The 25287-nt window shown below is 50.6% G+C and overlaps 2 protein-coding genes across 2 annotated transcripts in view; one reads left to right on the plus strand and one right to left on the minus strand.

The window, feature by feature from the left end:
- Nucleotides 1-25287, minus strand: part of LOC101948742 (zinc finger protein RFP-like) — a 1201957-nt gene that overhangs the window by 1162412 nt on the left and 14258 nt on the right. The window lies entirely within an intron of this gene.
- Nucleotides 13514-24006, plus strand: LOC101932418 (zinc finger protein RFP-like). Its single transcript, XM_065564595.1, has 7 exons — nucleotides 13514-14143; nucleotides 17529-17624; nucleotides 18228-18458; nucleotides 19094-19116; nucleotides 19850-19965; nucleotides 21416-21475; nucleotides 22350-24006. Exons 1-7 carry the CDS (start codon nucleotides 13727-13729, stop codon nucleotides 22871-22873), a joined length of 1467 nt encoding a protein of 488 aa, XP_065420667.1. The 5' UTR covers nucleotides 13514-13726; the 3' UTR covers nucleotides 22874-24006.

A 25287-nucleotide genomic window follows, 5' to 3' on the forward strand; every position in this document is an offset into this window, starting at 1 on the left:
AATATGGTAACCCTACACACACACACACCCAGTCTCTATGCCCTTGCAGGACTCCTGTCTAACCAGCTCCTGGCTCCTCATCTCTATGACCTGTGGAAGCCCCTCCCCTTCCCTTCAGCCCCAGGGATGGGAGAGGGAGGAGGAAGAACCCCTGGGGCTGCATAAGGAGCAGAGGGGCCCTGAGGGGCAGAGGTGGGGGCTGGGCAGGGGGTAGAACTAACAGCCGGGCTGGAGACAGGAAGAGGTGGGCATGGCAGGGAAACAGAATGAATCAATCGGGGTTTGGGGGGAGAAGCAGCAGCAGGGAGAGGTTTGTACAGATCTGTGGGATTAGATCTCACTGGAGTCTCCCAGCCAGAGCTCCTGCTACAGGGCCCTAAGTCACCTTCCCCTGTAATTACAGGACGGCTGGTAACCCTGTAATTGTCACAAAAGTGGGAGAGGGGGAGATGGGTGCAGATTGACCAAAAAAATTATATAACGTTAAAAAAATCATCATTGTGTCAGTCTCATGATTTTTTTCCCAACTCGTGAGGTTGGCAGCACTGGGGGAGGCAGGAACAGGGCAGGTTTAACCAGAGGGAATTAAAAGAAGGAAGAAGAAAAATGTAAATGAAAATGAAACAAGAATAAAGGGAGAGTCTATGAGAAATGGTGGAAAACAGAAATGAGAAGAGTGACAGGAAAATATCCCTGGGAGGGGAACCAGCCAGGGGCAGTGTAGCCGGGGGGGGGGGGGTGTGTGTCACCCTGTTCCTGCTCCTGCTCGGAGGCGTTAAAACAGCCCTGGAGAGGGCTGTAGCTGGGGAAAGGCTGATTGGGGGAAGCAGCCACAGCTGAGGCAATGACCCAAGCAGGCCACAGCTGGCCCTATAAGAGGGCTGAGGGCCAGAGTCTATGACTCTATTTAGCTTCAGAGAGAGAATGAACTGAGAAGGATACCTTGGGTGGAGCAGTGCTGAGGAAGGGCAGAGGGAGCTGGAGAGCTCCAGCCTAGCAAAACCCCAGGCTGCAGGCCTAATTAAAGGCCCATAAATATGTACTGGGCTGCAGAGGGGCAGCCCAGATATATGGTCCAACCCCCCTTGCTGATGATGAGTGGTTTATAGACTGCAGTCTGCCCTAGTGTGCAGGAGCTGGATGATGACTGGCAGTAGCCACTAAGGCAAGGTGGGGAGAGAGGGTTGGGGGTTCCCCTGGATGGGGAGACCCAGATTGTTGGTTACTGCTTTGGGCAGAACCCTGATGTAAAGGGCACCAGGATCTGGGAGGGACATGGGGGGCCAGCGGCAGGCCAGACACTGGCCTGCAGAGGGCACTCCAGAGGCTGGAAGAGTTAATTCCTGAGACGGCCAGCAGGAGGCACCATGCTGGTGAGTCGTCCCCCACCACAGGCAGCAAGTGAGGAAGGGATAAAATCAGGGGTCACATGTATGTTTTTATCAACTTGAGCTTCTGCCAGAGGAGCCTCCTTTCAGTCTCCCACCACTCCTGTAGTGGTCCTCTTTGGTTCTTCACATATGCTTCCTGATTCTTTGTAATCTCTTGGCCATTGATAACAAGGATGGCTGGGATCTCAAGGTTGCATCTGTAAAGCCAAAATGCAAAACTTAACACTAGACAGAGCAATTATTTGGCTGTACTTAAAAACAAGTACAGGGTACACAATAGCAGAAAAAGGTGTGTACATAACCCACAGGAACCCCCAAATGGTAAGTAAGCACAGGGGCAAGGGGGACTGATTGTTTCAGGGCCATAGTGTCCTCTGGGGTTGGTTCTGTGCCTTGGGGAGAGCCAACATTGTCAGCGGGCCCCCATACGGAACACTATCCCCACATTTTCTACAGGATGAATTCGTCCTGGAATATATCTCGCTGGTGAGGGTGACCTGGGAAGCAAGGGAGGGACTTCTACTACAATGTGGCTTCTGCTCTGGCCCTTATGCATTTTGTCTGTGTGCAGCAATGGTCCCCCCGCCCCTCACGGCACAGTGGCGTGGACATGTTAGCCTTACTGGGACAAGGAGCACAGTTGCTCTGCCGAGGAACATGCACAAGTGGATTGCCCAGCTTCTGCATGAGACTTGAAGAGATCACTGAGGCCGATTACCATGATGTGAGAAAGCACATCAATGCCCTATTCTGCATCTAGGGATGCCCATGCATGCAGCCCTAATCCTCCTTGCCCCATGATCCCGCACCAAACAACTTCCTTTCCAGAATAAAAACCGCTTACCTCCTCTGCTGTTTGTTCCTCCCCAAGCACTGTCTGCTGCGACTGGCTACCTTCCTCCTAGCTTGAAAACAGCCTCTAGAGGCATACATCTAGGATGCTGGGCCATCCTTTGGCTCTGGGCCCCCCTCAATAACCTTGCTCCCACTTTCCCTATCCTTGAACTCTGTGCTGCTACAGCCTCTGAAGTGTTCATGGTGGTCTTCAGAGTGGAGGTTGGGTTGCTCCCAAGTGTCGCCTACAGCTCTCTGGAGAAATGGCATGTCGTAGGGGAACCACCAGAGCAGCAGTTTGCCTCCCACGCTTTGTGGTAGGCATTCTGCAGCTCCTTTACTTTAACCCTGCACTGCGTCCCGGTCATAGAATATCAGGGCTCGAAGGGACCTCGGGAGGTCATCTAGTCCAACCCCCTGCTCAAAGCAGGACTAATCCCCAGACAGATTTTTGCCCTAGATCCAAATGGCCCTCTCAAGGGCTGAACTCACAACCCTGGGTTTAGCAGGCCAATGCTCAAACCACTGAGCTATCCCTTTCCATCATGGCCCTTGATATCTGCCCATAGGTATCATTATTCCTGTGGCTGGAGTGCAGCTGGGATTGAACAGCTTCTTCCCCCAAACACTGATGAGGTCCAGCACCTCGCCATTGCTCCATACTGAGGATTGCCTGGTGCGTGAAGGCATGGTCACCTGGAAAGATGCGCTGAGAGCACTCCATGCCTTGCTGAGCAAACAGGAAGGGGAATTTCAAAATTCCCAGAGAATTTAAAGGGCGGGTCTGACAGTTGGTCATCTGAGGGCAGGGCAGTAGAGTTCCAAGTGATGACCAGAGTGGCTAGAACAGGCATTGTGGGACACTTCTGGAGGCCTATCAGAGTGCAGTAATAGACCAGGGTGTTCACACTGGCACCTGTGGGAGAGAGGGTTTTTTTCTCTTATTTATTTTCTTAGTTCATAAATCCTCAGAGAGTTTAATATAGGATTGGCTAGGAGCGTTGTCTTTCGCTAGAGATCGGAGTTACAACTGACTTGGGTTAAGTGACTGGTCATTTGGAACTGGGTTTAACCTTAATATTGGGGTGAGTTGGTGTAAGGGACCACCTATCACAAAGGCAGGCTTGCCTGAGTGGCAGGATATATGACAGTCTGTGACTCCATGTTAAGGTTGTTATAGTGCTTGAGGGGTACAACCAGCATGGGGTTTGTGCCCTGATTTGGTACTCACATTCCTGAGCTACTGTAGACAGCTGAACAGGGGGATTGAACCTGGGTCTTCCACATGCCAGGGGACTGCTGTAACCACAGGGGTAAAAGTTGTAAGGAGGGTGACATCAACAATCCCCTCTCCTCCTTCTCCAACCACATTTTGTGTGGAGCGAGGCAGGTGCTACCTCATTTCAGCAGAAATGCCTTAGATGCCTGAGCCAACTGACGTCAGGCGCTGGGTTCACATCTGTGGGTGGCTAAGCAGAGATAGATGCCCTCTGCAGCCCAGCGTTAAAACCTGTCTGTGAGGGGGGCAGGGCTTAGGACACCCCTCCCCCCTTGTTGGTCTTTCCCATTGGCTGGCTTAGATGGCGTCTGCCTACTGAGCTGGCTTTTGTGAATTGCATTGTAAGGTGCCTGTGATGCCCATGCATTGTCTAGGGAGTTTAGGAACCTAACTCAGCTCTGAGGGTCACAGTGCTGCTGTTCCTGTGATTTTCTCGCTGCCTAAAAACTAGGCCCTGTGACGCTCAGCATTGCAACATCTGAGTCCCTGCATGGATTGCCCCCTGTGTAACCAGTCACCTCTCCACAGAGCACAATTGAGCAATTCCTGATTGACATGGGCGTGTACAGGACAGAGATAGAGAACAGGCTGGTTAGTGACACATCCCAGTAAACTCCATGAATGAGTCCTTCACCATTACCTAAGTAGCACTTGCTTGACAAGGGGCATGGGTTACAAAACCCAGTGAATAGAAAAAGGATGGGGCCAGGCAGGGCCGGCTTTAGGCCAATTCCACCAATTCCCCCGAATCGGGCCCCGCACCTAAGAGGGCCCCGCGCCCAGTGACAGGGCTGCCGGGGGGGCAAGTGGCCGAGAATCCCTTCCCTGGCTAGAGGCTCCTTTTTAATTTTTACTCACCCGTCAGCGCTCCGGGTCTTCGGCGGCACTTCAGCGGAGGGTCCTTCACTCGCTCTGGGTCTTCGGCAGCACTTCGGCAGCAGGTCCTTCAGTGCCACCAAAGACCCGGAGTGAGTGAAGGACAAACCGCCAAAGACTATGAGTGCCGCCCGGTGAGTACAAGCCCCACATGTTTTTTTACGTGTGTGTGGTTTTTTTATTTTTTTTCAGTCATCCCTGCCAGGGCCCCGTCAAAACTGTTCGAATTGGGCCCCGCACTTCCTAAAGCCGGCTCTGGGGCCAGGTATTTGTATCTGATGGTATAGGGCCCCTCTGACGGTTTGCCACATCTAATTGCACCACTCCCTCTCTCCACTGTTGAATGTCAGAGCTGATTTTGATTCTATTAGGAGTCTAGTTACAGGCTGCTGAGTTGAATTCACTTTGGGCCAATGGTGTACCAGCACTGGGGCTCCCCTACTCTGAGCTGAAATCACAAAAGAGTGCTGTGAAGCTATATTGCTAAGCAGCTGGCGGAGCAATTTGTGGGGATGACTGGAGGAGCAGCGAGCGGCGCGGAGCCTTGTGGGGACGGTTGGAGTGGCAAACGGAGCTGTTTGTAGGGACGGCTGGAGAGGCTCACAGGTCGGTGAGTGAAGCGGAGCAGCTCATAGAGCGCAGCGGTTCATGGGACGGCAGGAAGTGGACTGGCTTGTGGTGAAGGCTGCGGCGGACCCCCGCGAAGGGACGGCCGGCCTCGGATCACGTAAGGTGCCCCTTAACACCCTGCATGCCCCCCCTTATACTCTGGGGCTGCACTGACCAGGGACAGAGACTTTGGGGTTTGTTGGACTTTTGGGACTTTGGGTGGTTGCTGGACCCAAGAGACTTCGGGGGTGTTGGACTTTGGGGCACTCTGGGTGATTTTTGGGTTGCTGGATTCAAGAACCAAAGGGAAAGGACACAGCCCAATTTGCTGGGGTGGGGTTTTTTGCTCATGGTTTGTGTTATGAATCCTGTTTGTGGTGTTTTTCCAATTTAATGCTGATGTTGTTTACCTCCTGTTATTAAACATTTTCTGCTACACTCAGACTCTGTGCTTACGAGAGGGGAAGTATTGCCTCTTAGAGGCACCCAGGGGGTGGTATGTAATTGTTCCAGGTCACTGGGTGGGGGCTCGAGACGGTTTTGCATTGTGTTATTGAAACGGAACCCCTAGATACAGAACCCGGCCCTTGTTGCTGCCAACTTAGATGGGCAGAAGGGTTACATACGTAAAATAACTGATCAGGAAACACAGGTTCATTACTTAGGAAAAAATATGCAGAATGAACTGATGCAAATCCTAGCAAATGCCATTAAAAAGAAAATTGTAGAAGCTGCCCATTCTGCAAAATACTTTTCAATAACACTGGTCTACAATTTTTGAGAAGCCATCTGCTTCAGAGATAAAATGTGCTATTTCTTATGTATTTTGATGTGCTGAATTCAAATATGACAATTAAAACAACTGATTGGGTACTGTTGCTAAGATCTTTAAGTTTTTACATTTTATGTCTATGTATATTGTGTAGATAGTAGAGTTTTAATAATAAATTGTAAACCTAGGTTTTTTCATGTGTTTGTGGTTTCTTTACATGATAATATTTCACCTGTCCTGTTTATGTAACACTTTAAAAATCAGCAAAAGGGTTATATAAATAAAATTTATTATGAAACAAAAGGCAAAAACTATTATGTACATAGTTTAGTCCTATTTAGTGTCTACTCGGCGCTTCTTGGCTTGTCTCTTGTATTCATTAAATGGAGCATCTCTTGTCACTGTCCAGCAATAGTCTGCAAGCATTGATGGGCTCCATTTGCCCTGATTGCGTTTCTCCATTGTTGCAATGTCCTGGTGAAATTGCTCGCCGTACTCGTCGCTCACTGCTCCGCAATTCGGTGGAAAAAAATCTAGATGAGAGTGCAAAAAATGTATCTTTAGTGACATGTTGCAACCAAGGCTTTTGTATGCCTTGAGGAGGTTTTCCACCAACAACCTGTAGTTGTCAGCCTTGTTTCCGAGAAAATTTATTGCCACTAACTGGAAGGTTTTCCATGCCATCTTTTCCTTGCCACGCAGTGCATGGTCAAATGCATCATCTCGAAGAAGTTCACGAATCTGAGGACCAACAAAGACACCTTCCTTTATCTTAGCTTCACTTAACCTTGGAAATTTTCCACAGAGGTACTTGAAAGCTGCTTGTGTTTTGTCAATAGCCTTGACAAAGTTCTTCATCAGACCCAGCTTGATGTGTAAGGGTGGTAACAAAATCTTCCTTGATTCAACAAGTGGTGGATGCTGAACACTTTTCCTCCCAGGCTCCAATGACTGTCGGAGTGGCCAATCTTTCTTGATGTAGTGGGAATCTCTTGCACGACTATCCCATTCGCAGAGAAAACAGCAGTACTTTGTGTATCCAGTCTGCAGACCAAGTAAGAGAGCAACAACTTTCAAATCGCCACAAAGCTGCCACTGATGTTGGTCATAGTTTATGCACCTCAAAAGTTGTTTCATGTTGTCATAGGTTTCCTTCATATGGACTGCATGACCAACTGGAATTGATGGCAAAACATTGCCATTATGCAGTAAAACAGCTTTAAGACTCGTCTTCAATGAACCAATGAACAGTCTCCACTCATCTGGATCGTGAACGATGTTGAGGGCTGCCATCACACCATCGATGTTGTTGCAGGCTACAAGATCACCTTCCATGAAGAAGAATGGGACAAGATCCTTTTGATGGTCACGGAACATGGAAACCCTAACATCACCTGCCAGGAGATTCCACTGCTGTAGTCTGGAGCCCAACAGCTCTGCCTTACTCTTGGGTAGTTCCAAATCCCTGACAAGGTCATTCAGTTCACCTTGTGTTATGAGGTGTGGTTCAGAGGAGGAGGATGGGAGAAAATGTGGGTCCTGTGATATTGATGGTTCAGGACCAGAAGTTTCATCCTCTTCCTCTTCCTCATCTGACTCAAGTGAGAATGATTCTGGTGCATCAGGAACCGGCAGTCCTTCTCCGTGGGGTACTGGGCGTATAGCTGATGGAATGTTTGGATAATGCACAGTCCACTTTTTCTTCTTTGACACACCTTTCCCTACTGGAGGCACCATGCAGAAGTAACAATTGCTGGTATGATCTGTTGGCTCTCTCCAAATCATTGGCACTGCAAAAGGCATAGATTTCCTTTTCCTGTTCAACCACTGGCAAAGATTTGTTGCACAAGTGTTGCAGCATATGTGTGGGGCCCACCTCTTGTCCTGATCTCCAATTTTGCAGCCAAAATAAAGGTGATAGGCTTTCCTAACCAGAGTGGTTATACTGCGCTTTTGTGATGCAAAAGTCACTTCACAAACATAGCAGAAGTTATCTGCATTGTTCACACAAGTACGAGGCATCTCTGCTCACTTTAGCTAAACAGAAATGTGTCCCTTTGCAAAATCAAACACTGACAAATAAGAGAGCACGACACTGTATGATTTCTAGAGCTGATATAGGGCAATTTGTTCAGCAGAGTGATGTAAGCTTCGTTATGATTACATCATCCATGACTTCTAGGAATAGCATGATGCAATTAATATCATGTATGACGCAATACCAGCTTCAGATTGCATCATTCATTTTTTTGCCTAAAAAGCAAGTACTGTCCAAACCCAGTCATAGATTTATTCATAGATCCAGTCAAAGATGTATTTTAGTCATTTCTGGTTTAAAGTGAGATCCCTTCCCTTTATAACTCACTTATCCTCTGCCATTCCCAAGTCAAGGGTTGTATATACTGACCCAATAGCATATCTTGAAAACTAGAACCAATCAACAATTTTAAGCATCATTTTTGTTCTCAGTGACCCAGAATTAGTAAAGTTTGACTACATTTATTTGAGAAGCATGTTGGCTGTAGAGCAGTGTAATGGGAGAGTTGCACTGATGCTTTGAAGCCTCTTCCCTATGAACTTAGAAACATTTGTGTTGCCCCAATTGAAATTTCTGATGACACTACTTTTACTGGATCATCTGGCAATATGGCACGTTCAGATGCAGAAGCTCTTGGAAATGGCCTTTCCAAGTTCAATATTGTGACTTCAGCTACGTTATTCACGGCCTGAGTTTCACAGCTAGATTGACCTAACCCCTGGTGTAGACAATGGAATTCTGCCGGTGACCTGGCTACGGCCTCTCAGAAAAGGGGATTAGCTAGAGAGATGGAAAAACCACTTTCTTTAATGCAGGAGGCATCTACACTACGGCACTTCAGCGACACAGCTGTAGCACTGCTGCAGTAGTGAATGGAGCGTAGACATACCCTTATTCTTCCTGAGGCCTGGTCTACACCTACAACTTAGGTTGGCCTAGGTATAACGCTCAGCTCTGTGAAAACTTTCACACCCTGTGTGACGTAGCTAGACGGATCTAACCCCTGATGTAGACACAAATAGGTCAATGGAGGAAATCGTCTGTCGATATAACAGCTGCCTCTGCCACAGACGTAGTGTAAACACACCCTTAGACTTTGATCCGGAAAAGCCAGCACTGTAGTGGGGAAGCCACTTAAACCAACCAATGGGAGATGCCAATGAGAGGGGCAAGTGCTAAGGCCTTCCTTCACAGAGGTAGACACCTGCTTAGCTGCACACCCCATGGCTGGAGGAGGATGTGAGGGTCATGTCACATCACCTCCCTTATTGTAGTACACCACTGGGATGACTAGAGTTATGGATGAGACCAGCTTTCTGTTTAAAACTTGACTATTGTAAGTACACTAAGATCGACACCGTCCCTCAGTTTGCCTGAACGTTTCATGTGCCCTGGGGAGGAGCATGGTCGGGCTGGGGGCCAAATTGGAGGCCAGTTGACGAAGGGTTCCCAAGATATGTCTCCCTGGTAAAACAGCTTCTCTAAAAGTGGATGGCTTCTACTAACATTTGTGTTCTCTGATAGAGAAAATCCCAGGGCGGAGCGTTTTGCTTCAACATCTCACTCACTGGAGGGTTACCCTTAGAGAGTGTCTGGGACGAGGGTTGCCAAGTGCTGAAAATATTTGTTTTGGACAGTATAGAAAAAAATTATGGACAACCAAACTTTTTTTTTTGCACACGTTCTTATGTAATATAAAGATGGCTCAAAAGGAAACAATATTCAGTGGTTTTATTCCTTCATCACAATAGCAATGTTATTCTGCTAGTTGAACCTACTTACTAGCCACATCAGCGTCCTCCAAGTTCTCCAGTTTGTGATCATATACACACACGCCTGTTCATGAGCTGGCATCCCCTGTTGTTGCTTTTCAAAAACACCTGAGCCCATGAAGCAGTATGGCAGGTAGGACAGTCCCATAGTGGGGGGGGGAAACAGCCACGGCCCAACTGCTGCTGGGGTGGGGGGCGAGCTGAACAGGGGTCGGGACGGGGCAGAACTGGCCACGCCAGCCAAAGCACAATCATATTTCCTATTCCAGCAATGCACTTACTGAGTTACTCTGAGATCTCTGACTCCTGGACTCCAATACCCCTCCCTCCACTGGGAAAAGTTCTGAGTTGTCTCTCCCGAAGTCTCAGCTGCAGGAATTCACTCACTGGCTGCTGACCAGTCCCCTCCATCTCACTGATCAGCTCACTGGCACAGGGTATTTCCTGGAAAATTTGCTTTGTAAGACAAAAGTTTCTGCCTTTCAGCTTCTGTCTTTGCCTGTAACATTGGACCAGGGAGAGAGCAGGGCAGGGACATGGACAGACTCCAGGGATAATTGAGAGACACTTGCATCCATAGGGCAGATCAGATCATTGTAAGTCCTTGGGCTTCCTGAGAATTTGCCTTCAGTTCAGTGGGAGATTCCCCTGTCACTTGCTGTTCCTGCAGCACTTCCAACCCTGGACATGCAAAGCAGCTGAAGCTTGAGCCCCGCCATGTGGGGCTGACAGCCGGAGCCACGTGTGTGGGGCTGAAGACGAAGCCCTGTTGTGTGGAGATGAAGTCATGGAGGTCAAATAAAATCACATTATCCATGACCTCTGTGTTCCACTCGTACCCGTGGTTATCATAATATTTTTTGTGGTCTCGTGAGACACACACACACACACACACACACACACACACACACACGCGCCTTGCAATCCCCTTTTGGGTCAGGACCCTCCAGTTTGCAAAACACTGGCTTAGAGGTTAGCGCACTCTCCTGAGTAGTGGGGGCTCTTGTTCAAATACTTCCTCCCACCCCTGGCAGGCAGTAGGATCATAGGTGCTGACTGTTATTTTTCCCCAGGGGTGCTCCACCCCCACTCTGCCCTGATGTCACACTCCCACTATGCCCCTCCCCTGAGGCCCCACCCTTGCTCCGCCTCTTCCCAACCCCACTCCACCTCCTCCCCTATGTCCTTGCCCTCTGTCTGCCTCTTCCTGCCCCTGCTCCAACCCCTCCCCGAAGCCGCAGCCAATCTGCAGCTCGCTGCTTTCCACCCTCCTCCAGGCACCTCCCCATGCCACCAAATAGCTCATTGGCAGCCCGCAGAATAGCTATACCTGGTGGGTGCTGAGCACCACCTATATTTGTTCCATGGGTGTTTGAGCTCCGGAGCACCCATGGAGTTGGCACCTCTGCTCCTTACAATCATGGGACCGAGCAGTGACCAAATATAAACAGCGACTTCCAATGAGACTTAGCCCATGAGCTGCTGTTAATGGACAAGTCGGTAAGGCCTACATTTACAGCAGTGGCCTAATTGTGGGTGTCTCAGTTTATCTCCTCGAAATACAGGAGTTCATGGCACGTGTTCCACCTGCATTCGTAGCTGCAGCCGGAGTCAGTGGGCGCTGCGGGTGCCCAGCCCCTTGGAGAACCAGCCCCTAAGCACTTAGGTCAGGACCCAAATTTGGACTCTACATCAAAAGATATTTGTGACATTTGGACCCAGCCCATCATTGTGCTCTGGTTCCTGTGCCGGCTAGCACGGCTGTTTGTGCCTCCTCCCCAGCAGCTGCAGGCACAGGGAGTGCTCCTGGGAGGGACGGGAGGGAGTGGGGTTGGGGCATGGACAGGCTGGAGGAGGAAGGGACGGAAAGGGATAGAAGGATTTGGCCAGGGTGAAGCTGCATCTCTTGTACTCTGCACCCTGGCAAAGCCCCTGAGGACCATTAAACCAGGGATGCAGCTCTGGCTGGAGCTCGGGACTTGCCTAGCTGCTGTTAAGGTCTGCACTGGCCCTTGCAGCCACTGATAGGGGCCTGTTGAACCAGCCCTTTCCCTGCCTCAGTTTCCCCATCTATACAATGCCTGTGTATCTCTTCACATTACAGTCTATGGAGGACAAGAGCCCCATGGTGCTGAGCTCTGAGCAGACACTGAGGAAATAGACCCCAAAAGCTTACGATTTAGTGTCCCGATCCTGAAAGGTCTCAGCCTCCCAGTGATGCCAAAGGGACCGAAATGGGTAAAGTTACAGTCACAATTTATTGAGAAAGGGGCAGATCACAAAAATGCCCCCCCAGCTGTCTGACTGAATGTCTCAAAGTAACTGCTGCACATGGTACATCCGACAGATAGGGGAGAGAAATGACAGGTACTATATGTATCATTCCAGTCTTTTTCCTTTCCGCAACCCTGTACCGAAGCACTGAATCTGCTCCGCTCTGCAATGCTGAGTGCAGACCCAGGTACCTGAGACAGCAGCAGGGGAAAGGTGTTTGAATGATGGCTGCAAATCTCAAGCCGCGCGGAGACCAGCAAAAGATCAGCACTTCACTCCGCTGAGCTGCAACGTCTCTATTAACCACGTTGTTAAACTGCTGCAACACTGGACTCGGGTAACTAGCTGCATCCGCAGCAGCATCTCTGCACAGCACGGCTTCCCCGCCACAGCTGAATTCCCTCTCCTTGTCCCCGATGGCGGCTTCCCAGACTGCCCCAGGCCTCCTCAGTCTGTCCCCACATCCCCTCCTGCAGCCGCAATGGGCAAGTGGCCTGAGAGGTCTCTGTTTATCCCACACCATGTACCCTGCAGGCCCCTAGTCCGAGCTCCCCTCACACCAGCTGCCCTCGGCCATTGGGCCCCAGCCAGAGCCGGTGCAAGGATATTTTGTGCCCTAGGCGAAACTTCCACCTTGTGCCCACTCTCCCCCAGAGCAATTTTCCCCTGGAGGGAAAAATTTGTGGGTGCAGAGCCCCTGACCTGCCCCCTCACCCCAGCTCCCCTCCGCTTCCGCCTCCTCCCGAGCACGCCGCCATGTCCTGCCTCTCCCCCTCCCTCCCAGCACTTGCGCTGTGAAAGAGTTGTTCATGTGGCAAGCCTGGGAGGGAGGGGGGAGGAGGAGGAATGCAGCGCACTTGGGGAAGAGGTGGGGCCAGTGCGGGGATTTGGGGAGGGCTCCAATGGGCCAGGGAGCAGGCGGAGCAAAAAAATTTGGGACACCGCTTTTTGGCACCCCCAAATCTTGGCACGCTAGGCAGCAGCCTAGTTCGCCTAGTGGTTACACCGGTCCTGGGCCCTCACCTGGGGGACAGGATCTTGGTGTCTGTGCAGTCCCGGCCTCTCTGCTGGGACTGACAAATGGGAGCAGGCCTTGCTGGGTGTGGTTGTGTGAGATGGGGGTCACCTGCCCCTAGGGCCCAGGCTGAGATCCCAGCACATTCCACAGGGCCCTGAGCTGCCATCAGATGGACTTTCAGCCTCTGTCCGTGTAGTGGTGGGGGAGGCACTGGGTCATTGCCCTGGAGGTGCTGCTGGGGGAGGGAGGAGATTTACCTGCTCACAGACAATTTTAACAGTTCTAAAGCTTCAACTTTTTGAATCTCAGTGTCTAGTGTCATTAAATAGTTCTGGTCTGACCAAAATATTGTCTGTTCCCCCCATAATTTCCCACAACCGTGAAAATTTTAATTGGAATTAAATGCTTAAAACCCAGATTGTTGTGCAACTGTGAAAGTTTAAATCAATAAATATTAAAAAATGCTTAAAATAAACAGAATTGTCAAAATTATTTATCATAAAAATAAAATTCTGCCCAGTCTGACTATCACTCCTTAGACACACAGCTCCTGCTCCTGTAGGCTCATCCCCACAGGTAGAGGCCTCAGTGACCCTCCCCAGCAGCACAGGAGCTGATTGGAGGCCGGGAGCCCTTTCGGGTTTTAATTACAGGCTAATTTCACTGAAAGTTACCTGCCATGGGTGTGACTGTTTATTTTTTCACTAAAGCCTCCAGGGGTGAAATTGGCTGGGTCCTTCCTGCTCAGCAAACAGCAGGAGTCATTTTCAGGAAGGGAAACACCCCTTTGCTGCTGCAGGCGGGGCATAGTGTGAATTCAGGAAATTGAAACTAAGCCTGTTACAAACTGCCCAGAGGGAGCCATGGCTGCAGAGAACCCCGTGGAAAGTCTCCAGGAGGAAGCGACATGTCCCATCTGTATGGAGTATTTCACAGAACCTGTCATTCTGGAGTGTGGGCACAATTTCTGCCGCGCCTGCATCAGCCAGTGCTGGGAGGGATCCGATACAGCCGCCTCCTGCCCTCAGTGCAGAGAAACTGTGCAACAGAGAAACCTCAGGCCCAACAGGCAGCTGGCAAATGTCGTAGAAATCGCGAAGCGGCTGAGTTTACAGGCAGCAAAGGGAGCAGGAGGGGACGGGGTGTGTGGGGAACACCAGGAGGCTCTGAAACTGTTCTGTGAAGAGGATGAAACCCCCATCTGTGTGGTGTGTGACAGATCCCAGGCTCACCGCGCTCACACGGTGGTTCCCATACAGGAAGCTGCCCAGGAATACAAGGTAGGGAACTGCTGTCAGATTTAATGGTTTATCTTTTGGGTTTTAATTACAGGCTAATTTCACCGAAAGTTACCTGTCACGGGTGTGACTCTTCATCCAGCTCTGTAAAGTCTTCATTCTACGGGAGATGCTGTAACAAAATTAATGATCTGGCAATGTGGCAACAGAGGCAAAATATCAAGCCTTGACAGCAGGATCTACCCCACCCCTTCCCCGAGGCCCCTCCCTTTCCCCACCCCCGAAATCCCTACTCGCTCTATACCCCCCTCTCCATTGCTCACTTTCACTGGTCTGGGGTGGGGGTGCAGTCTCCAAGCTGTGGCCAAGGGGTTTGCAGTGTGGGAGGGGACTCTGGGCTAGGGCAGGAGGGGGTCCGGGGTGCTAGCTCCAGCCGGGCGGCACTGACTCACCTCAGGCAGCTCACAGTCGGCAGTGCAGCTGGGCCAATTAAGGCTCCCTGCCTGCCCCAATACTATATGTCACTCTCAGAAGGGGCAATGTGCCCCTGTGGCCTCTGGGGGAGGAATGTAGCTCTGCATACTGCTCCTCTCTACAGGCACCACTCCTGCAGCTCCCATTGGCCACATTTCCCCATTCCTGGCCAATGGGAGCTGTGGGGGCGGTGCTTGCAGGCAGAAGCCATGAGCAGAGAACCCTGCCCTCACCCCAGGCTGCGGGGGCATGTTGGCTGCTTCTGGGGGTGCCGTACGGCTGGGGCAGGCAGGGAGCCTTAGCAGTAGTGGGCAAACCCACTGCGCCGCCGGAGATCATGATCAACTGGGAGTGTCTCCAGGATCGACTAGTCAATCACAATCGACCGGTAGGTGACCACTACGTAGACCGAAGATGGGGAAGGGAAACTGAGGCACAAAGCAAGGCAGCAAGTTGCCCACAGTCACCCAGCCTGTCAGTGACAGAGCTTAGCGTAGAACCCAGATCTCCCCAGACCCAGTCCAAGATGCGAACCACTTTGCCATGCTGCCATCTTAGCATCAGCCCCACCCAGTGATGAAGTGTGTCCATTAGGAGGGAGAGACACCTTGATAAAGGTCCCAGGCCCACCAGGGAGAGGTGGTTTCTCACTGGGATTCTGAACTCCTGTGTTGCTCCATGAGGGATTAAGCTCAGATGCTGCCGGCCTGCACTAGAGGAGATCACTGGGCTAAACACTGTATGAGACCCCGAGCACCTTCAGTCCGCACACAAAAGGGCTCCAGACAGCTCAGGTCCATGCCAAGTACCACTGGGATTAGACTGGATTGTAGCAAAACTAACCATAGGCTGGACCTGACCGGTGCCAGTCTGACCTGTTCCATTGTGTACATGGGCAAGGAGCAGCTTAAGTGATTCCTTTAGTCCCACCAGGCAGCCTTTTGAAATCTCCCAGAATGCACTGCTTCCAGGATCTTTACCAGGGAATGGAACTCTGGGTACCTGCCCAGGATGCATTGCCACAGAAAGGGTTTAGGACAGCACTGGGGCAAACCCCAAGCAGTTCTTTATACACATCTGCATCATGTCTAATTAGGGTGATCACTGAGGCATCCACAGAACATGCCTGGGCCCGTCCTCACCAGTATCAGTCGATCTGTGTGGGCCCCCCACTGCTATTTTCAGCATGCCACCCACCTGCATCATTCTGCATGAAGGTGCCATCCCAGCCCCACCCCCACCTTCACGGGTGTCATAGAATCATGGAATATGAAGGTTGGAAGGGACCTCAGGAGGTCATCTAGTCCAACCCCCTGCTCAAAGCAGGACCAATTCCCAACTAAATCATCTCAACCAGGGCTTTGTCAAGCCTGACCTTAAAAACCTCTAAGGAAGGAGATTCCACCACCTCCCTAGGTAATCCAGTCCAGTGCTTCACCACCCTCCTAGAGAAAATTGTTGTTCCTAATATCCAACCTAAACCTCCCCCACTGCAACTTGAGACCATTACTCCTTGTTCTCTCATCTGGCACCACTGAGAACAGTCTAGATCCATCCTCTTTGGAACCCCCTTTCAGGTAGTTGAAAGCAGCTATCAAATCCCCCCTCATTCTTCTCTTCTGCAGACTAAACAATCCCAGTTCCCTCAGCCTCTCCTCATAAGTCATGTGCTCCAGACCCCTAATCATTTTTGTTGCCCTCCGCTGGACTCTTTCCAATTTTTCCACATCCTTCTTGTAGTGTGGGGCCCAAAACTGGACACAGTACTCCAGATGAGGCCTCACCAATGTCGAATAGAGGGGGAATGATCACGTCCCTCGATCTCCTGGCAATGCCCCTACTTGCACAGCCCAAAATGAGTTAGCCTTCTTGGCAACAAGGGAACACTGTTGACTCATATCCAGCTTCTCATCCACTGTAACCCCTAGGTCCTTTTCTGCAGAACTGCTTCCTAGCCGTTCGGTCCCTAGTCTGTAACAGTGAATGGGATTCTTCCGTCCTAAGTGCAGGACTCTGCACTTGTCCTTGTTGAACCTCATCAGGTTTCTTTTGGCCCAATCCTCTAATTTGTCTAGGTCCCTCTGTATCCTATCCCTACCCTCCGGCGTATCTACCATTCCTCCCAGTTTAGTGTCATCTGCAAACTTGCTGAGAGTGCAGTCCACGCCATCCTCCAGATCATTAATGAAGATATTGAACAAAACCAGCCTCAGGACCAACCCTTGGGGCACTCCGCTTGAAACCAGCTGCCAATTAGACATGTCGCCATTGATCACTACCCATTGAGCCCAACGATCTAGCCAGCTTTCTATCCTCCTTATAGTCCATTCATCCAGCCCATACTACTTTAACTTGCTTGTCCTCCTGCATCCTCAGTCTCCTCCTCTCCCTTTTGCACCAGACAAAGCCACGTCCAGTGCCGAGTCCCTACTGGACAGGGATAGTGCTCCACAAAACTGGGACTGTGCAGCTTCAAACCAGACAAATGGCCTCCCAGTGTCTCATGGGGTTTGCCCTTGTGATTAGACCAGCTCTGCCCAACCAGTGCAGTCCCCAGCGGTTCAGGGCTGAAATCCCAGCCCATATTGAAACCCTGGTAGTTTCTGGGATTTGTATCACTTGGTTTGTTAAACCTTCTACAAAACAGGTTTATTGATTCACCCCCATGTGACTCCAGTGTCCTGTTATACTCTGTACCACTAATCAGTTCAGAAACCAAAGCTTGGTTATAATTGAGATCTCTCTCTAATTATTAAAAAGACTGAACTGGAATTGGTAACAAGTCTGAATGTGACACGCACCCAGTCTCCATTAATGAGGTTTCATCTCCTTGGTGGCCCTGATATCACAAAGCGATTAGAACCACAGTCATCTTGGGTTTGCAAAAACACCCACTTCCAAGCACCTCTCAACTATCCAGATGAAACCTCCCAAAACATTTCTCTTTCTTCAGGAAAGAATCCAGGCCCATTTGAAGACTCTGAGGGAAGAGAGAGAAAAACTGTTGGGATTGAAAGCGACTAGAGAAGGGAAGAGAGAGAAGTATCTGGTAGGTGCCATTTGTTATGAACCAGCAGGGACTGGCACCGGGAGGTCTTTTTGGAAGCAGACTCCTGTGTGGTCTTGGAGACCGTGGGCTTGTGTGTGTTTCTCCATGATCATGGGGATTGTTGGGTTAGATTCGTGTGTAGACAAGCCCTAAGCTTCCATTTCAGTTGATGAGTTAATGTCTAGCCCTTGTGGCTTTCACAGAAATCCCCCCAAGTGAACTGAATGTCCCCGTGAAGTGCTGTCCACTGTGTCTGGTCATTTTGTGCATTTTTCAAATGTTTGTTTCTTTTAACTCCCCTGGCGTCTCTGTCAGTGTAGTGCTGAGTCCTGCCTCCTGCTGCTCTGGGTCTGAATTTCCAGAGACCATAAATAACAGAAGATGCTGACCATGACAGGCATGGAAACATCCCTTTCAGAGGGATACAGGGGCCAAAGGGGAAGGCGTGAGAGAATCCCCTGCCTAGTACTCACAGGATAGAGTCAAATGTCAGAAATCTTAGGATTTTCAAAGAAATTCAGCTTCCTACACACTCAGCTCTTCATGAAAGGACCCCGGGCGCCATCCATGTCTCTGACCAGCCCTTGCCCTATTTTCATACAGAAACAAACACAAACCGAGAGGCAGAAGATTGTGTCTGAATTTCAGCAACTGCGACAGTTCCTGGAGGAACAAGAGCGACTCCTGCTGGCCCAGCTGGGGAAGCTGGATGAGGAGATTGTGAAGATACAGAATGAAAATGTCAGTAAACTCTCCGAGCAGATTTCCCGTCTCAGTGAGCTGATCAGTGAGCTGGAGGGGAAGTGTCAGAAGCCAGCAAATGAATTCCTGCAGGTGAGACTGAATGAGAAACACAGGTGGGTGCTCCTGGGCAGCCAGCTCCCCCCCTCAGTGCTGCCCACCCCGCAGCCCTGCCGATCAACTCCTCCCACTCCCTCCAGCACCACCAGCCTGCTGCGATCAGCTGTTCCACTGTGTGCAGGAGATGCTAGGAGGGAGTGGGAGAAGCAGGGGTGGAGTGTGCTCAGGAGAGGAGGCGGGGAAGAGGCAGGGTGGTGGTGGAGTGGGAGCGGGAAGAGTTGAGCTGAGTTGTGTCATTGCGGGAAAGGGTAGAGTGGGGGTGGGATTGAGCACCCCCAGGGACAATTGGAAAGCAGTGCCTGTCATTAGAAACATGCCAGATCCCCACACGGGGAAGGGAGGGCTCCTGAATCATAAGCACTGGAGTCCAGCAGTCGGAGACCATGATGTAACTCGGCGTGTGCATTGCTGACATGTGAATAACTATTATTCTTTGCAGAGTCACAGACTCAGAGATATGAGAGATGGAAAATCCCCATTAGCTCTGAGAATCCATGACCCTGGGGCCAGGGCAGGGCCTTTCTTCCCCATATTTGTAAAATCTCTTCCCTGGAATCCTGTGTGTGTGTCAGAGGGGACTGAAATTCTTTTGTCTCTCTCTCTTCTAGGATATTAGAAGCACCTTGAACAGGTACGTGGCTCTCTCTCACTCCCCTTTACACTTCACAATGCTGGGAAAGGGCTTGGTGGTGATGTTAGCACCACATCTCCCCAGGGGTCTACAGCAAAATGTGTGGGGAAGGTCACTTGCTGGATACGAATCTCTCTGATTAACTTCATCTTGAGGTTCTCACCCTTGTATAGAAGACTCTGGAATTCTCCATTCAGTGAGAAAGACTGACCTCAAGTATTTCCTAGGGATGTCACCTCTCTGAGGGATTGGCTGCCTCAGGATTGTGGGAATGGAATATGGGCCTGTCACTGCTGGGGCACTGGTCACTATTCAGCCAAGGGCAGCAGTGGAGAAGAGTCTTTCCCACCTGAGGACTATGTGGAGACCTTTGTGGAATAAGCTGGGGAGGGGGGAGTTGGTGTCTGAGTTTAATTCCTAGAAGGCAGATTTCTACAGCACTTCACCTGGGAACCTCCTGTCACTCAGAGCATGGAGGCCAAGGAGTGAATTGGCCACAGAGACTCAATTCCCCTTTTGTCCCCAGAGCTGATCTCTCCAGACCAGAGTTGAAGAATATTAACGAGTCCTTTGAAGGGAAGGTTGCACGGCCATGGGCTGTGTTGCACCTGCTCTGATGCTGGGAGAAGTCGAGGAATTCTAACTCCAGGCCCATCAGAGCAGCGACTCACTAGCCAGAATTTATAATGAGTCAAACAATGAAATATAATGACTTGAAATTGTTTCTCTCCAGGTGTGAGAAGGGGAAGTTCCAGCAGCCAGAGGAGATTTCTCCTGAACTGGAAGAGCGAGTCAGTGGTTTCTCCCAGGAAATGATTGTGCTATTGGAGACTCTGGGGAAATTCAAAGGTACCTAGAAGGGATCTAGGAACGGAAATTGGGATGAACCTCTGAGACTGAGGGAGGAGAATGGCTCTGGCCAATTGGTTCACAATTAGATGATGCTTCTATTTCATTGTTGGGTGAGAATGTCACGCATTTGGGCTCCAAGTCACTCAGGTTGATTAATTCAAACCTTTATTTCTACCAAAAATATGTCTTGCCATGACAATTACTGTTAAAGAAAGAAATGACTCAGACTCATCGACTTTAAGGCCAAAAGGGACCATCATGATCATCCAGTCTGACCTCCTCCACATTGCAGGCCACAGAACCTCACCCACCCACTCCTGCAATAGATCCCTAACCTCTGACTGAGTTACTGGAGTCCTCAAATCATGATTTAAAGATTTCAGGTCAGAGAATCCACTACTGACACTAGTTTAAATCTGCAAGTGACCCATCCCCCACAACCACAGAGGAAGGCAGAAACCCCCCCAGGCTCTCTGCCAATCTGACTTGGGAGGAAATTCCTTCCAGACCCCAAATATGGTGGTCAGTTGAATACCGAGCATTTTGGCAAGACCCAACAGTGAGACATATGGCAAAGAATTTTCTATAACACAGAGCCCTCCCTATCTACTGCCCCATCACCATCCATGGGACACATATTTCAAAGGCGGACCCAGTCCATCACTGAGCTCTGGTCCTATATGGCAGCTAGTCATGGCCAAATAGGCTGTAGGGGGAAGGAGAAAGCCCCTCCCCCATGATCAGGGATCCGTCCAGCACAGGAGCCTCTGGTACCTCCTCCACAGCAGCTGCAGGCACAAGGCGGGTTCCTGAGAGGGCTGGGAATGGGGTGGGGGGGGTGAGAGTGGATGGAAGAGGGAGGGGGGTAGACAAGGGACAGAATGACATGGGCAGTGTAAAGCTGGGACTCTGAAACTCTGCACGTTGGCCAAGACAGATGGGGGCCATTGTAATAGGGATGAATATGTCCCATTGTGTCAACCTTTCCCCCACTTCAATTTCCACATTTATAAAATGCTTTTACTATTATTTCTTTTTCTGCCTGTGGAGGACAAGGCCCCGTCCTGCTGCTCTCTGTAGAGACGCTGAGTAAACAGACCCAAGAGCTCACAATTAGAGCCAGGATTTCACAAACTCTCAACATCCTGTTAGTGTCAAAGTACTAAAGTGGGTAAAGTTACTTTTATTCCAAAGTCTTTGCAGGCTCTGGGTCTAGGTTACGACAAAAGGCAGTAAGTGAATGAGAGAAACCAACTGGGATCTGAAGGGTGGGAGAGGAAGAGGAGGGGAAAAGTAAATCTCACTTACAGATTGTGGGTCCTGGGATAGTTGTGAGGTTGCAAAGATGTTGGTTCCATTGCTGGGAGATGCCTGAATGAGAGAGGAAAAAGACGGTTATAAATATGAAATCCTGAAATCTCATCTCCTTTCTCCTTCCCTCCTCCAGACACTCTGCCGTCTGCACTAGAGACAAAAAGAGGAGGATCCCTAGGAAGGTTCAGACAGGGTGAGATTGCAGCTGGAAATTGTCTTTAGATTGTCAGAAAAAGTCTTAATGAGATTGTAGCTAAAGTTACCAACCAATGTGACATCGACCATGACACACACAGCCCTAAAAACAACACACTGCACAGTGAGGAGCTCCCACGCTGAAGTCACACAAACACTCCTGACACCAACCTTAGTGCTGAGTTCATGCCCATGCTGCTGAACAGAAAAACTCTCCTTGAGAAGCATGTGAACAGAGCTCTCTGCCCTGAGAGCTGACACATCCCTCTGCTTTACCCCGGTGCAGGGGGTCTCCCCCATCGCTGTTCTCCAACATCCTGCCTTTCCTCTGGGCAGGGCTGGGCTCTCCCACTGAAGCTGCTCCCTGCTTCCTGGATTGGGGAGATGCTCTCCCTGTGAGGCTGTTAACTCCTCCCTTCTCTCTAGACTGGGGATGGGGCTACCCCACCCAATGCCATTTCGTACTCTCTTTTCTTAATTGGCTCGTCCCACTCTGGCTGAGGAGTGGAGGCTGCACTTAGGGGAGGGAGCTTCCCTCTGGGGTTCAAAGCTGGTACCTGCCTCCTCTGCTCCCTCCTCACCAAAACCTTCCTTGCTGTGTCTCTGATGCTGGGAATGGAGCAGCCCCAGCAGAGGGAGCAGGGAGCTGAAGCCTCAGCAAGCAAATGAAAAACTAATGAAGTGGGTCCCATTAGACAGACTGAGGAACTGCAGTGACATTTCTGCTCAGTCTCAGGTGCCCAGGACAGAGGCAGCTCCCTGGGATCCAGGTCTGTCCCAGCCAGGACTGGGCTGCTGGGGAGTGTGAGAAATGGTCCCAGCCTCCCCCAGGGCTGAGCTCTGCCCCTCACACTCTGATTCTCTCTCCCCAGCGAATGTGACTCTGGATCCAGACACGGCTCATCCCCAACTCGTCCTGTCTGAGGATGGGAAAAGTGTGAGATGTGGAAACATACGACAGCGACTGCCCAACAACCCTGAGAGATTTGACTATTTGCCCTGTGTGCTGGGCTGTGAGGGATTCACCTCGGGGAGACATTGCTGGGAGGTGGAGGTGGGGGTGGGGGGTGGGGGAGGCTGGGCTGTGGGGGTGGCCAGAGAGGCTGTGGGGAGGAAGAGAGGGATCAGCCGTAGCCCTGAGGGGGGGATCTGGGCTGTGGAGTGGGACTGGGATCAGTTCCAGGCTCTCACCTCCCCTGTGACCCCCCTGACCCTGAGCCGGGCCCCCAGCAGGATCCGGGTTTGTCTGGATTGTGACCGGGGGCAGGTGACATTTATCGATGCTGGTGACGAGGCCCCGATCTTCACTTTCCCGCGAGGCTCCGTCCCTGGGGAGAGAATCCGACCCTGGCTCTGGGTGGGGGTTGGGGGAGCCCAGCTCAGACTGTGTCCCTGAGACACACAGCAGAGGGGGGAACCGGAAATCAGCCTCTCTAGCCTCATGGACCCCAGACTCTATGACCTTCGAGGATTCCCATCTACCCAGCCCCTGGCTCCTCATCTCTATGACCCCTGGAAGCTCCTCACCCTCCCTGTCTGCAGTCCCAGGAATGGGAGGGGGGAAGAACCCCTGGGGCTGCAGGAGGGGCAGAGGGGCCCTGAGGGGCAGAGGTGGGGGCTGGGCAGGGGGCAGAACTAACAGCCGGGCTGGGGACAGGCAGAGGTGGGGGTGGCAGGGACACACCATGAATCAATCAGGGTTTGGGGGCTTGCGGAGAAGCAGCAGCAGGGAGTGGTTTGTACAGATCTGTGGGATTAGATCTCACCGGGGTGTCTCAACCAGAGCTCCTGCTGCAGGGCCCAAATCACCTTCCCCTGTAATTACAGAAAAGCTGGTAACCCTGTAATTGTCACAAAAGGGGTGGGGAGGTGGAGATGGGTGCAGATTGACCAAAAAAAAAAAAAAAAAAAAAAACCCTTTATATAACCTTAAAAAAATCATCATTGGGTCAGTCTCATGATTTAAGTCCTGATGTTGGCAGTTCTGGGGGAGGCAGGGACAGAGCAGGTTTAACCAGAGGGAATTAGAAGAAGCAAGAAAAAATGTAAATTAAAATAAAACAAGAAGAAAGGGAGAGTTTATGGTAAATGGTGGAAAACAGAAATGAGAAGAGTGACAGGAAAATATCCCTGATGGGAACGAGTCGGGGGCAGTAAGAGGGGAAGGAATAAAATCGGGAAATGGAGCAGCCATGGGAGATGATCTGTGACAGGGAGGGGAGGCGAGCGGGAGAGACACAGGAAAATAAGCAGGGATCAGAAGTGAGGCTTAGAAAAATGATTAGAAAAGGACAGTATGAAAGGGAACATGAGAGGGACAGAGATTTATGAAAAGTTACTGAAAGTGACACTGTAACTCATTAATTCCCTATATTGATTCCTGGATGACTGTACTGTTGTTGTGCCATTAAGAAAACTGTTCTCAGTAGCTGGGGAATCTCCTTTCCATGCTGTGGTTATTAAGGCTCCTTCTCAGCTTCCTTTACTTACCACCTTTAGTTACTACTGTAAATAAAATATTACAAACAATTGTTCATGTTTGTTCCACTTTAATGACCCCACTGCAGTTGTTGAGGGCAGAGTCCTGGGATTTGCTTCCTGACTTGGTTGTGTCCCCCCAGCACCCACAGGGAATATCGCACCTTGAGGAGGAGAGTTTGGGTTTTACTGCTTTGTGTCACTCTCCAGCCTGTACTCTCTCTGTCCTGTGCACACCCATGTCAATCAGGAATTGCTCAGCTGTGCTCTGCGGAGAGGAGACTGGCTGCACGGGGGCAATCCATGACTTGGTGTTGCAATGCTGAGCATCACAGGGCTTAATTTGTAGGCAACTAGAAAATCATCATCTGCAACTCTGCAAAGCTGAATGAGGGGCCTAAACTCCCTAGACAATGCATGGACATCACAGGCACCTTACAGTGCGATTCACAAAAGCCAGCTCACTAGGCGGGGATCCATCTAAGCTAGCCAATGGGAGAGGCGACAAGGGGGAGGGGTGTCCTAATCCCTGCCCCCTCTCACAGACAGGTGCCTAAATTGGGGCTGCAGAGGGGCATCTATGTCTGCTTAGCAACCCACAGACGGGAACCCAGCGCCTGATGTCAGGTGGCTCAGGCGCCTAAAGCGTTTCTTGCTGGAATGAAGTACGCACCTGCCTCGCTCCACAGGAGGGGGGGAGAGAAGGAGGGGGTGGTTTTGGTGCTATCACCTGCCTTATAATTTTTAGCCCCATGGTGAGAGCACTCAGCTGGCACGTGGGAGACAGATGTTCAGTTCTCCCATCAAGCTGTATACAGCAGCTCATCAACGTGAGTACCAATCTCAGGGCAAACAGTTATAAACCAGGGCACAGACCTCCCACTGCTTGTGTGTCCTGTATTTAGATTTCACCTATTAGGTATCAAGTGAGAACACTCAAGCGCTAGAACAGCCTGAACATGGAGTCACAGACAGTCCCCTTGGGTTCTCCGGTCTATCTCGCTGCTTTTCTGCCTCCTCCCCTGCTGCATCTCCCTGCTGTTGTCTTTGACCGCAAGTTACTTGGCCTGTTATTACAGAATGGGCCGGGTGGAGCTAGTGGTGAACTGGCTTTGACCCGCGGGGCTGGCTTGCAGCCACTCTGAATGGTTAAACAAGTAAAGAGATGAGGAGGGACGGAGAGTGTTAAGTGTGGGAATAGAAAGCAATAGTGTTTCCTGCCAGAGCCTGCTTGTGTATGAATACGCCCCCTTAGAAAGAGCGGATGATAAAAACAGCTACTCAAATTGCTTTAGACGAGCAGTCTCACCTGCGGACGTTGGCCTTGGGGGG

Source organism: Chrysemys picta, chromosome 12 (assembly GCF_011386835.1).
Source record: "Chrysemys picta bellii isolate R12L10 chromosome 12, ASM1138683v2, whole genome shotgun sequence".
NCBI classification, from domain to species: Eukaryota; Metazoa; Chordata; order Testudines; family Emydidae; genus Chrysemys; species Chrysemys picta.